Source organism: Mesoplodon bidens, assembly GCF_964165515.1.
Source record: "Mesoplodon bidens genome assembly, chromosome: 17".
Taxonomy (NCBI): domain Eukaryota; kingdom Metazoa; phylum Chordata; class Mammalia; order Artiodactyla; family Ziphiidae; genus Mesoplodon; species Mesoplodon bidens.
The window spans coordinates 1153516-1166325 of record NC_138174.1 but is presented as its reverse complement, the minus strand read 5'-3'; the positions used below and the strand labels follow the sequence as shown (position 1 = coordinate 1166325).

The 12810-nt window shown below is 40.6% G+C and overlaps 1 protein-coding gene across 1 annotated transcript in view; it reads right to left on the bottom strand.

The window, feature by feature from the left end:
* The window catches only part of IFT88 (intraflagellar transport 88), a gene marked incomplete at its 3' end in the record, with an annotated part of 74242 nt that overhangs the window by 31877 nt on the left and 29555 nt on the right, over nt 1-12810 (bottom strand). The window contains 2 exon segments of the mRNA XM_081214532.1: nt 1728-1827; nt 7672-7758. Of these exon segments, the coding sequence (XP_081070658.1) occupies nt 1728-1827; nt 7672-7758 (187 nt within the window).

Below are 12810 nucleotides of genomic sequence, written 5' to 3'. Positions count from 1 at the left end.
ACCGCAGGAAAAAAAAAAAACAACAGAAAACTCGGAAAATGGCTTTCTCTATTTTGTCATCTGTAACAGTACTTCTCACACAGACACGAAATTATTTTTTTGGTCCACAGATGACTCTAGCAAGATAGCAAAGACCAATCTGTCTCACTTCACTTCCACTTTTCAGCATCCCAACAGGATCAGAGTTTCATCTGTGGCATTTTTAATGCCCAAGGGTGTGATGCTCAAATGGCAGAACAGACACAAAGATACCTAGAAAGTCTTTTTATGCTTTATAAACGCTAAACAATCACTCAGCACACTGGAGCCATGCACGCCGTGGGCCAGCCGGGGTGCTGCACTAGCCTTCACCACACGGCAACGCCGTGAGCACCTGCCCAGCCTTCACCACACGGCAACGCCGTGAGCACCTGCCCAGCCTTCACCACACGGCAACGCCGTGAGCACCTGCCCAGCCTTCACCACACGGCAACGCCACGAGCACCTGCCCAGCCTTCACCACACGGCAACGCCACGAGCACCTGCCCCAGCCTTCACCACACGGAAACGTCATGAGCACCTGCCCAGCCTTCACCACACGGCAACACCACGAGCACCTGCCCAGCCTTCACCACACGGCAACGCCACGAGCACCTGCCCCAGCCTTCACCACACGGCAACGTCATGAGCACCTGCCCAGCCTTCACCACATGGCAACACCACGAGCACCTGCCCAGCGTTCACCACACGGCAACGTCATGAGCACCGACCGGGCGGCTGCTTCCCCTTTGCTCACGTCCTCGGGGCAGATGCTGCTCTCCCTCCTCCCCGACAAAGGGTCAGTTACTTCTCCTGTCTCCAGGAAAACGGAAGGTCCTTAAATAGGAAGAAAGCCTGAAAACTGGCCCAGGAGAGCATGGAGGAAAGACACTGGGGCTCCCTCTGGCCCTCACTCTCTGGGTCTAAACGTGGAAGAGCTGAGTTTTCTACATTGCAGGCATATATGCTACTAACCACTGGTTGTATAAACTAGGGTATCAAGTTCCATTCTCTTTATTCTCCTTTGTGATCCCCGCCCCCTTTTAAAAAGCTGTTCTTCTGTTCTCCTGTGAGGCAGACTGTGAAAGGGGAGCACCGTTCCTCCCCACCCCAGGCGGCAGGACAGTGGTGGGACCAGTGACAGATTCCTTTTGTGCCCAACGCGACGTCAACGAGTAAACCAAACACGTAAAGCAGATGCCAGGAGAGCTGCTCAGGCACCAGGCTGCTGCTCCGGCTCCTGGCCTCCCCCACTGCCCGTGTACGAACCCTGACTCTGAACAGCCTCTGAGCTTCAGGGAACACTTTGAAAACCTCTGGGGAAGGTTGACCTCTGGACTAGAATACGGTTTAGTAATTTAGCAGCCATGTTTTACATGGCAAGCGTTTATATTTTAAGAAACAGGACAGGGGAATTCCCTGGTGGTCCAGTGGTTAGGACTCCACGCTTCCACTGCAGCAGACATGGTTTCAATCCCTGGTCAGGGAACTAAAATCCCACATGCCATGCGGCCAAAAAAAAGGAAACAGGACAAACAGGTCAAAATTAAAAACACGCTATATTAAAGGAAATTATGTTAAGGTAGAAATAAAAATATTACTCAAATTCAGAATAATCACAGGTAACAGTAATCTAGAAAGGAGTTTCACGGTATTATCGCTTTGACCAGTTAACATTAACTTCCATCTAAACATTTTTTTTAACTTACTTGATTAAAGTCCTTTTGTCTCAGGTACATAATTGCTTTGTTTATTTCCAGATCATTTGCCAGCTCTACATACTGAGAAGCTTTCACAACTTCAACACACCTATAAAGTAAAGCGTAAAAACGGTTATTTTATTTAGTTTTAATGTATCTAGGTTTTCTTAACTGTGACTTTTCAGAAGTGTTTAAAAGTGCCCCTAGTGTTCTGGAGGACTGAGCACCTGACTCCTTCCAACACAGGCATTAAGTTACAGAGCTCTTCAGTTCCAAACCCGTTTTCTCAGCCAATTTTTCATTAGCCTCTTGCCGCGTCTAATTATTTATGGTATTTTAAATAAAATTCTCATTTTAAAATTAATAAAACTTCAGTTTGTAACAGGTAAAACTGTTTCTATATATTTTTTCGTCTTAAATGCTCTGATGGTGAGAAAAATTCTACAGAACTTGAGAATATATTTAATTTTTTGTGTACAAACTTGAACAGACTTTCACGGATCCATTGCCCAGGGCACACAGAACGTCTACTGTTAACTAAACATCAGGCAACGTGCCAATTCCTGTAAGCATGAACACATTTAGTCCTCACCACAGCCCTGAAAGACTGGCATTATCTCATGTCATAGATACAAAAATAGATCGCACAAGTAGAAAACTGCCAAGTAAGAACTTGAGCCCAATTTCTATTGCTACCAAAACCCACTGCACCAAGACTAATGTTTTTCAAATTGAGGATCATGACCTTTCAAATAACAGAAGAGAAAAGATATCAAAGGGCTTTGTGCATAACAAGGGCAAGGGGGGTGCTTCATCGTTTTCTCACTGAGGGTCTGGGGTTCAAAAATGTTTCAAAGCCACTGGCTTAGACCAATAATTTAAAAATACTGGGACTTCCCTGGCGGTCCACTGGTTAAGACTCTACGCTCCCAATTCAGGGGGCCCGAGTTCAATCCTTGGTCAGGGAACTAAATCCCACATGCTGCAACTAATACCCAGCACAGCCAAATAAATAAATACATAATTTAAAAAAATAAAATTATTAAAGCAGAAGATCCCTTTCTTCAAGCAGAACATTTTTTAAACCCTGATTTATAAAACAGCCCTCTGCTTGGAGTGGTGAGAGAGGATGTGAAACTCAGCCTGTCAGGCCCCCCTGGAGGACCCTCTCAGCAAAGCAGTGTGCAGGGCTCCCCAAAATAACGGGGAAACCCTCTATTCCACAACGCACGCAGCAGATGGTCACCGAATGTCTACAACGTGTGAGACGTTACGTCTGGTACAGGGCTACCAGGACGCACAAAATACAGCTCTTGCCCTCGAGGGGAAGCAGACCTGTAAACTGAGTTAGGTGTAAGAACCGCGGTGAAGAAATACAGGAATGGAGGGGTGGAGACACTAGGAAAGGTATTCCAGACATGTCTGAGCTCGGTTTAAGGGACAAGGATGAATCGATTTGACAAAAGGGGAAGGGTGTTCCAGGAAGAGGGGCTCACAAACCCAAAGATGTGGAAGATCAGAAAAGTGGGAAATATTTAAGACGCTGACTCATTCCCTGAGCTGCCATCAACAAATCAAGTGGCTCAAAGACAGAAGCATGATACTCTTCCCCTCCTGTTCCCAAACAGGATTCTGCAAAGGGATTAAGCCCCACAGAAAATTACTGGAGTCACTTTTTTTCTCAATTTTTTAAGGATGGAACAAAGCTCCCACCATGCTAGACAGACAGGATGCCTTAGAACCTTTGGGCTAATTATCCAGAAGAATCTATACAAGAAGGGCTGCCAACATCTTGGCCCTTGAGACACTCTTCTCTCTACTTACAACATCCTCCCTCCTTTCCCCCACTTTTATTCCTACTAATCCTTCAAGCCTCAGCCCAAATGTCACTTAATCTGGGGAGCCTTCCATGACACCATGACAACAATCTACATTAGCATTAGCAACTGAGACTAAGAAATCACACAGCACACAATAAAGCATAACTTGTTACGTTAGTATAACAGCAGTTACAATGTTTTGTGATTGCTAATATAATTATCTGTCTACTTAGCTAATCAAGGAGATCTTAGGTGACAACCAACATTAACTAAACTGTAAATTTCTTGAAGGCAGATACTTTTTATCCTAAACTTCCAACTGGCCTGCAGTAAACAATAAATATTTATTTTTGTTGTATACAACAGTGTAAATCAACTATAATTAAATAAAATTCTTTTAAAAAGAAATAATAGCTGAGAACTTCCCAAATCTGGGGAGAGATGTGGACATCCAAGTTCATGAAACTAAGAGACAACCCCAAAAGTTCAACTCAAAACAATTTTCTCTATGATACATTGTAATAAAACTATCTAAAATCAAAGACAAAGAGAGAATTTTTAAATCAGCAAAAGAATCTGCCTGACAATGCAGGCCCTGGTCCTGGAAGATCCTACGTGCCGTGGAGCAACTAAGCCTGTGAGCCACAACTACTGAGTCTGTGCTCTAGAACCTGCGAGCCACAACTACTGAAGCCTGTGAGCCTAGAGCACGTGTTCCACAACAAAGAGAAGCCACCGCAATGAGAAGCCCACGCAGCATAACGAAGAGTAGCCCCTGCTTGCCGCAACTAGAGAAAGCCCACGTGCAGCAACAAAGACCCAACGCAGCCAAAACTAAAATAAATAAAATTTTAAAAAGTCTAATATGACAAAAGTAATTAGTTTTGATAAGTTAAAATGTTAAATTAGTGGAAAATTTCACTCAGACTGGTTGGCATTTTATAAATACTTAAAATTTCGGGCTTCCCTGGTGGCGCAGTGGTTGAGAGTCCGCCTGCCGATGCAGGGGACACGGGTTCGTGCCCCGGTCTGGGAAGATCCCACATGCCGCGGAGCGGCTGGGCCTGTGAGCCATGGCCGCTGAGCCTGTGCGTCCGGAGCCTGTGCTCCGCAAGGGGAGAGGCCACAACAGTGAGAGGCCCACGTAACAAAAAAAAAAAAAAAAAAAAAATTTCACTTACATACCAACTACCAGATTGCAAAGACACAACTATAATCATCTTCTTAAAAAGCTAAAAACATTAGAAAATTAAAAGTATATGATTTAGTAAACATTAAGAGAATTCAAGTTAGATTTAGTAACAGTAAAACAACATTTACTATTCAGTATAATTAAAGGTGAACAGAGTTCATTTACTGTGAGATGCTTGTCTCCCAAATCAAGGAGATCTTAGGTTACAACCAACATTTGGTGTTCACAGAAAGGGATACAGTGATTTGTTGTGCTATACATTGATCAAAACATATGTGGAGTACATGTACAGATACAGGGACATTTTAAGGAACTTGTTTATAAACTAGGTGAGGAACCAGTCAGGTAGAAAACCAGCCGTTTTAGAAAAACACACCATATCTGAAATGGATGGAAAAACTGGAACTGTTTATCTGAAAAGAGAAAAAACTTTGAAGAAAGCCCGTACCTCACTATCAGCAATAATGGCAAAACCTCTGCTTCAAAACAGTAGCAGGCATGCACTATTTCCCATTCCTACCCCCATGAGAAATACAATTTCTGGAAGGATGAAAAGAGTGCTGGCTTATGAAGCAGAGAAAAGGAGGCTACATAAGAAAGTGCCACGGAGGAGGGTGCTTCCTGCTCCAGGTGAGGCTGGGGATCCAGGGACGGGGAGTGAAGTGCTGAGCTGGGCAGCGGGAACCACTGACCGCCATCTCCGGACAGTGGACAGGAGAGCCTGCAGACCTCCCCTTATACTCAACAATGACAAAGAACAGCCAGAGAAAAAGAACGTGCTCTTGGAAATGTAAAATAAAACAATTAAATGGAATAGTTGAATGAGAAATTCAAAGAAGTCTCCCAGAAAGCAAAGCAGAAGCAGAGCTGGAAAATATAAGAAAGGTCAGTGACAAGGAAGTCCAAATCCAATTGACAGAAATTTATAACTGGAAAAGGAAGTAAATTAGCAGAGAAATAATATAATATTTTCTCAAATTAAAGGAAGCAGACTGCAAATTGAGGGGTCTATTGAGTGCTTAAGAGGAAAATAGAAAAAAAGAAAGACAAGTTTAAACACATTATGAAATTTCAGAACAAAGCTACAGAGAAAATTACAAAAATTACCAGAAAGAAACTGCAGGTCATCTACAAATAGCAAGGATGAGACTAGCATTAGAATTCTAATCAGCAACAGTGCTAGTTAACAGTGAAGAAATGCTTTTTGAGTTCTAAGAGAAAACAAGTTACAACTTTGGGTATTACACCTGATCAAATAAATGATCAATCAAGAATGAGGACAGAATTAGACACTTACAGACATGCACAGACAGATCTTAGGGGGCTAATTCAGGAAGAAATCAAGGAAAAAATAAAGATGATGTTCAAAAAGAAAGAGGATTCGGGCTTCCCTGGTGGTGCAGTGGTTGAGAATCCACCTGCCGATGTGGGGGACGTGGGTTCGTGCCCCGGTCCGGGAAGATCCCACATGCCGTGGAGTGGCTAGGCCCGTGAGCCATGGCCGCTGAGCCTGCGCGTCCGGAGCCTGTGCTCCGCAATGGGAGAGGCCACAACAGTGAGAGGCCCACGTACCGCAAAAAAAAAAAAAGAAAGAGGATCCAACCTGGGAAAGAAATGAAAGGTAAACCCCAAGACGACATTCAACACCAGGCTAAGGGAACCAACAGCTTACAGAGACTGGGACAGGGAGAGTTCCAAGAGGGAGGACTCCAAATAACCTAAGAGGAGCAAAGAGTGTAAGAGAAGACAGAGAGGTAACTGGAGACACCAGAAAAACAAATGTCATGGGCCAAATATGAAGCCTCCAGAACAAACTAAACCAGGGAGACAATGGATTCCACGGCGAGAATCTGAATCGTAATGAGGATATGGTAAAGAAAGCATACTTTGCTTCCACCAAGAAGAAACATGAAAAGTAATTAGAAAACGGGAGCTGTAACTCTTCTGTACTTACTTGGTTTTCTAACCACGTACATGTACCTTGGACTTTAAAAATTCTGGTAGGGTACCACGCAGAAGAGGTCACAGACTCACTCTACATTGGTTCAAAAGATCATAGAAAAGAGTTTCATGAAGGGCAACTATAGATTCAACACAGCGAAGAATTTTCTAACCCTTAGAGATGTTCAGAAATAAAGCAAATGATTTGAACACCGTAAGAATCCAAGCAGGGGCTTCCCTGGTGGTGCAGTGGTTGAGAGTCTGCCTGCCGATGCAGGGGATATGGGTTCGTGCCCCGGTCTGGGAAGATCCCACATGCCGCGGAGCGGCTGGGCCCGTGAGCCATGGCCGCTGAGCCTGCGCGTCCGGAGCCTGTGCTCCGCAACGGGAGAGGCCAGAGCAGTGAGAGGCCCGCGTACCGCAAAAAAAAAAAAAAAAACGAATCCAAGCAGAGGATAAATGGCACCTACATGGGATGCTCTCAAGAGGATTCTCGCACCAGGTGGAAGAAACAAATTCAACTACTCATCCAAAAAATGACCTAAGATTTCTCCAGCTCTAAAAACCCTTCACTCCTATCTGGGAAATATATCCATAGACAACAGCCTTTTTAGGTGTGAGAGGTATTACTCAGGATAAAAAGTTCAGTAGTACTGACAAATTTAAGGTAGAAAAAGGACATACTGAGAAAAGATAAAGTAAAAAGGAAGAGGGCACAGGCTGGAATTTATACAATGAAAGCAATTACGTACCCACATATCAAATGTAGCACACTTGCCTTAGTACCTAATTTACAAAATGACATGAACAGTAAGAAAAATATGTTAGAACTTTTAGAGTGGCCTATACTAATCTTACCATATAACAGTATTTGCTTGATAAGTAGAAATCAATATTTGCCAATTATTTATTTACTTTTCTAATAACAAAATTTTAAATCAATAAAAGTATAAACTAGAAAACATCATGTCCATCCAGTTTTACTGAATTTCTCTCTTACCAGTCATAACCTACAGCAAAAGATGTTTCAATTACAGGAGCAATGAGTTTTGCAGCTGTCATGATGTATTTTTCTGCCATGGCCTTCCTATAGTCAAACAAACAAAAAAGATTTAGAAATATGGTATAAAAAGAGTTTCGATTTATTTCTTAAAATGTAAGTGTAAACACTGTCTGGGCAGCTATGCTAGCAATCTGTTTACAAATCAGGTTGAAAACCACGACTGGGAAATGTGATCAGCAAGCCATGACTGCCCTTGGGGTCAGCAGTTCTTGGCCTGTGATGCATTCTGAGAAAAGAAGGAAAGAAAGAAAGGGGGGGAAGGGAGGGAGAAAGAAGGAAGGAGAGCGAGATACACAGGACTCGGCAGCTGAAGCTGCATAATCTGCACTGTCTGTGGAAATGAAAGGGTAAAAACTGCCACTACAGAAACTGTGCTAAATACTCAAACTGAACTACTACACGTCTCTATAGATTTGCCTAATCTTCACCTTTCATTTTATAAATGGAATCGTAGAATATGTGGTCTTTTGTGACTGCCTTCTTTCACTTTATCATAACGTCCTCAAGGTTCATGTGTACTGTAGCATATGTCAGTATTTCATTCATTTTATGGCTACATAATATTCCATTGCATGGATGGATCATATATTTTTTACCCATTCATCAGTTGTGGACATTTGGGTTGTTTCCACTTTCTGGATACGAATAATGCTGCTATGAATATTCCTGTATAACTTATTGTTATTATGTGGATGTATGCTCTAATTTCTTTTGGGTATGTATCTAGGAGACAAATTGCTGGGTCATACGTTGTCTATGAAGAACTTCCAGACTTTTCCAGAGTGGCTGTACCAGTTTACATTCCCACCATCAGCATACAAGGTTTCAACTTCTCCACATCCGCATCAACACTTGTTATTATCTATCTTTTTTATTCAATCACACTAGTGGGTGTGAAGTGCTATCTTACTGCAGTTTTGAGTTGCATGTCCCTAGTGAATACTGCAGTTAAGCATCTTTTCATGTGCTTATTGCCAATTGAATATGTTTTGAAGAAATGTCTATCATATCCTTTGTATATTTTTAATTAGGTTTTGGCCTTTTTATTATTGAGTTGGAAGAGTTCTTCTACCTACTGTAGAAGTAAGTCCCTTCTTGGATACATGGCTTGCAAATATTTTCTCCCATTCATTAGGCTGTTTTCACTTTTTTTTTTTTTTTTTTCGGTACGCGGGCCTCTCACTGTTGTGGCCTCTCCTGTTGCGGAGCACAGACTCCGGACGTGCAGGCTCAGCGGCCATGGCTCACGGGCCCAGCCGCTCGGCGGCATGTGGGATCTTCCTGGACCGTGGCATGAACCCGTGTCCCCTGCATCGGCAGGCGGACTCTCAACCACTGCGCCACCAGGGAAGCCCTGTTTTCACATTCTTGATGGTGTACTTTGAAGAATGAGTCTTTAATTTTGATGAAGTCCAATTTACCTATTTTTTTCATACCTAAGAAACCACTGCCTAACACAGGTCAATAATATTTACTTCTATGTTTTTTTTTCTCAGAATTTTGTAACTCTAGTTCTTACTTTTAGATTTATGATCCATTTTGAAGTAATTTTTCTGTATGGTGTGAGGGAGAAGTCCAACTTCATTCTTTTGCATGAGCATATTCAATTGTTCCAGCACCATTTGCTGAAAAGACTATCCTTTCCCCATGGAATTGTCCTGACAGTTTTATTGACTATAAACGTAAGAGTTTATTTCTGGACTCTCAATTCCATCCCATTGACTTTCATGTATGTCTTTATGCTTCTAACAAAGTGTTATCACACTGTCTTAATTAGTGTGGCTTTGTAGCTTGAGTCCTCGAACTTTTCTTTTTCAACATTGTTTTGGCTATTCTGGATTCCTTACATTTCCATATGAATTTTAGGATCACCTTGTCACTTTCTGCAAAAACACTACTGGGATTTTGATAGGGATTACACTGAATCTGTAATCTGGGGAGCACTGCCATCTTAGCAATACTAAGTGCCTATCCATAAACATGTGATCTCTTTCCATTTATTTAGCATTTCTTCCAATGATGTTTTACAGTTCTCAGAGTACAAGTTTTGCATTTCATTTGTTAAATTTATTCCTAATAAATTATTTTTTATGCTACTGTAAATGTAATTGTTGATTTCATTTTCAGATAGCTCACTAGCAGTGTGTACCACCCCTCTATGGTATTTTCAGATAGCTCACTAGCACTGTGTACCACACTTCTATAGTATTCTGTTGATTCTTGCATGTTTATCTTTTACTCTGGAAACTTGCTGAACTCGTTTATCAGTGGCAAATTTTTTTAGTGCATTCCTTAGGATCTTCTATATACAAGATCATGTGATCTTCAAACAGAGATAAGTTTTACTGCTCTCCAATCTGGATAAGTAAGTCTTTTAGTTACTTTTCTTCCTGTCTTTCACCATTAAGTAGTATAATGGGAAACTGTGGGTTTTTCATAGATGTCCTTTATCAGATGGAGCAACCTCCTTGTTGAAGTTTATTTGTTTAACAAAATCCAATATGGATTTTGGATTTTGTTCTCCCCCAGTTTTTCCTTTTTTTTTTTTTTTTGGTTTACTGAGATGATCATGTGGCTTTTGTCCTTTGTTCTACTGATATCCTGTATCATATTAATTGCATTTTAGATGGTAAACCAATCTTGTAGTCTTGGGATAAATCCCAATTAGTCATGGTGCATAATTCTTTTCCTATTTTGTTAGTATTTTTGGTTTGCTAATATTTTCTTGAGAATTTTTAATCTATAGTCATAAGATATTTTTCTGTAGTTTTCTGTCTCTTCTGTTTTATTTTGGTATCAGGGTAATACTAGTTCATAAAATGAACTACTTTCTGGAAGAGACTGTATAGAAATGATGTTTATTCTTCTTTAAATATTTTCTAGAATTCTCTAGTAAAACCATATAGGTCTGGAGATTTGCCTTATAAATTCAATTTCCTTAACATTCAAAGGGTCAAAGGGCTATTCAAACGATCTATTTCATATTAAGTGAGTTGTGGTAGTTTGTATTTTTTAAGAAAGTGGTCCATTTTGTCTAAGTTTCAAATTTATGTGTACAAGGTTGTCTGTAGCATTTCCTTAATATCTTTCTGATGTCTGCAGGGTCTGTAGTGATAGCTACTATTTTGTTCCTAATACTAGTAATTTGAGTCTTCTCTCTTTTACCTTCATCAGTCTTGTTAGAAGTTAACTTTACTGATCTATTCAAAGAATCAGCTGTTTCACTGATGTTCTGTATTGTTTCTCTCTTCAGTGCCAATGATTCCTGTTCTTTTCTTTATTATTTCTTTCCTTCTGTTTCTTTTGGGTTGATTTTGCTCTTCTTTTTCTAGGTTCTTTATATTTTAATTGAGGTATAGTTGATGTACATTATATATATATATAAAATACATAATACCTGAAAAATATTAATATATATATATAAAATCCCTGAAACTTATATATGTAAGTTTCAGGTGTACAACATAGTGATTCATAATTTTTAAAGGTTATATTCCATTTATAGTTACAAAATATTGGCTATATTCCCTGTGCTGTACAATACATCCTTACAGCTTAATTATTTTATACTTTTTCTAGGTTCTTAAGCTGGGAGCTTAGGTTATTAAGACTTTCCCATTGTCATTCTAATTGCTTTTCCCTTATGGGTTGTTTTCTCTGCCTCCTTACAAGACTTTGTGATTTTAGGGACTTCCCTTTTGGCCCAGGGTTTGAGACTCCACACTCCCAGCAGGGGGCCCGGGTTCAATCCCTCGTCAGGAAACTAGATCCCACATGCTGCAACTGAGAGTTCGCATGCCACAACTAAGGAGCCAGCGAGCCTCAAAGAAGATCGAAGATCCCGCATGCCACAACTAAGACCTGGCACAGCCAAATAAATAAAATAAATATTTTAAGAAAAAAAGACTTCGTGTTTTTAATTTTCAGAAGTTTAATCATGATATATCATGACATGGATTTTCTTGGGTTTATCCTCCTTGGGATTTCTTCAGCTCCTTGTACTGTAAGTGTATTTTCCTTGCCAAATTTAGGGAGTTATCAGCTACTATTTCTTTGGCCTAATCCCTTTCACCTCTCCTTCCCAGACTTGATGACACAAATGCTGGTTCTTTTGTAATAGTCCCGGGGATCCCTGAGGCTCTGGTTATTTTGGTTTCTAGTCTGTTTCCTCTGTTTGTTCAGATTGGATAATTTCCATTTTCTCTTCCAGTCACCAACCCTCTCCGGGCTCCCCTTCATTCTCCTGTTGGGTCCCTCCACTGAGCTTTTCATTTCAGCTGTTATATTCTCCAGTTCTAAAATTTCCATTGGGTTTTTCTTTATATCATTGCTTTGCTGAGACTCTATTTCTTTTCTGAGGCTATTTTGTCATTTGTTTTAAGTGTGTTCATAATTGCTTGTTGAAGCATTTTTATCATGATTGCTTTAAAATTTGTCAGATAATTCTAACATCTCTGTCATCTCAGTGTTGGCATCTATGGACTATCTTTTTTCACTGTTTGAGATCTTCCTGGTTTTTGGTATGATGAGTGATTCTTGATCAAAACTTGGACATTCCCTGGTGGTCCAGTGGTTAGGATTCCAGGCTTTCACTGCCATGGCCCAGGTTCAATCCCTGATCAGGGAATTGAGACCCCCCGCAAGCCACAGCACAGCCAAAAAAGAAAAAAGAAAAAGAAACTTGGACATTTTTACATTATAAGACTGAATTTTAGAAGATGTGGTATATATACATAATGGAATATTACTCAGCCATAAAAAAAGAATGAAATAATGCCATTTGCAGCAACATGGGTGGACCCAGAGATGATCATACTAAGTGAAGTAAGTCAGACAAGGACAAATATCATATGATATTGCTTCTACATGGAATCTAAAAAAATTGATATAAATGAACTTACTTAAAAAACAGAAACAGACTCACAGGCATAGAAAATAAACTTACGGTTACCAAAGGGGAAGGGGGGGTGTATGATAAACTAGAAATTTGGAATTAAAATATACACACTACTATATATAAAATAGATAACCAGGACTTCCCTGGTGGTGCACCGGTTAAGAATCCACCTGCCAATG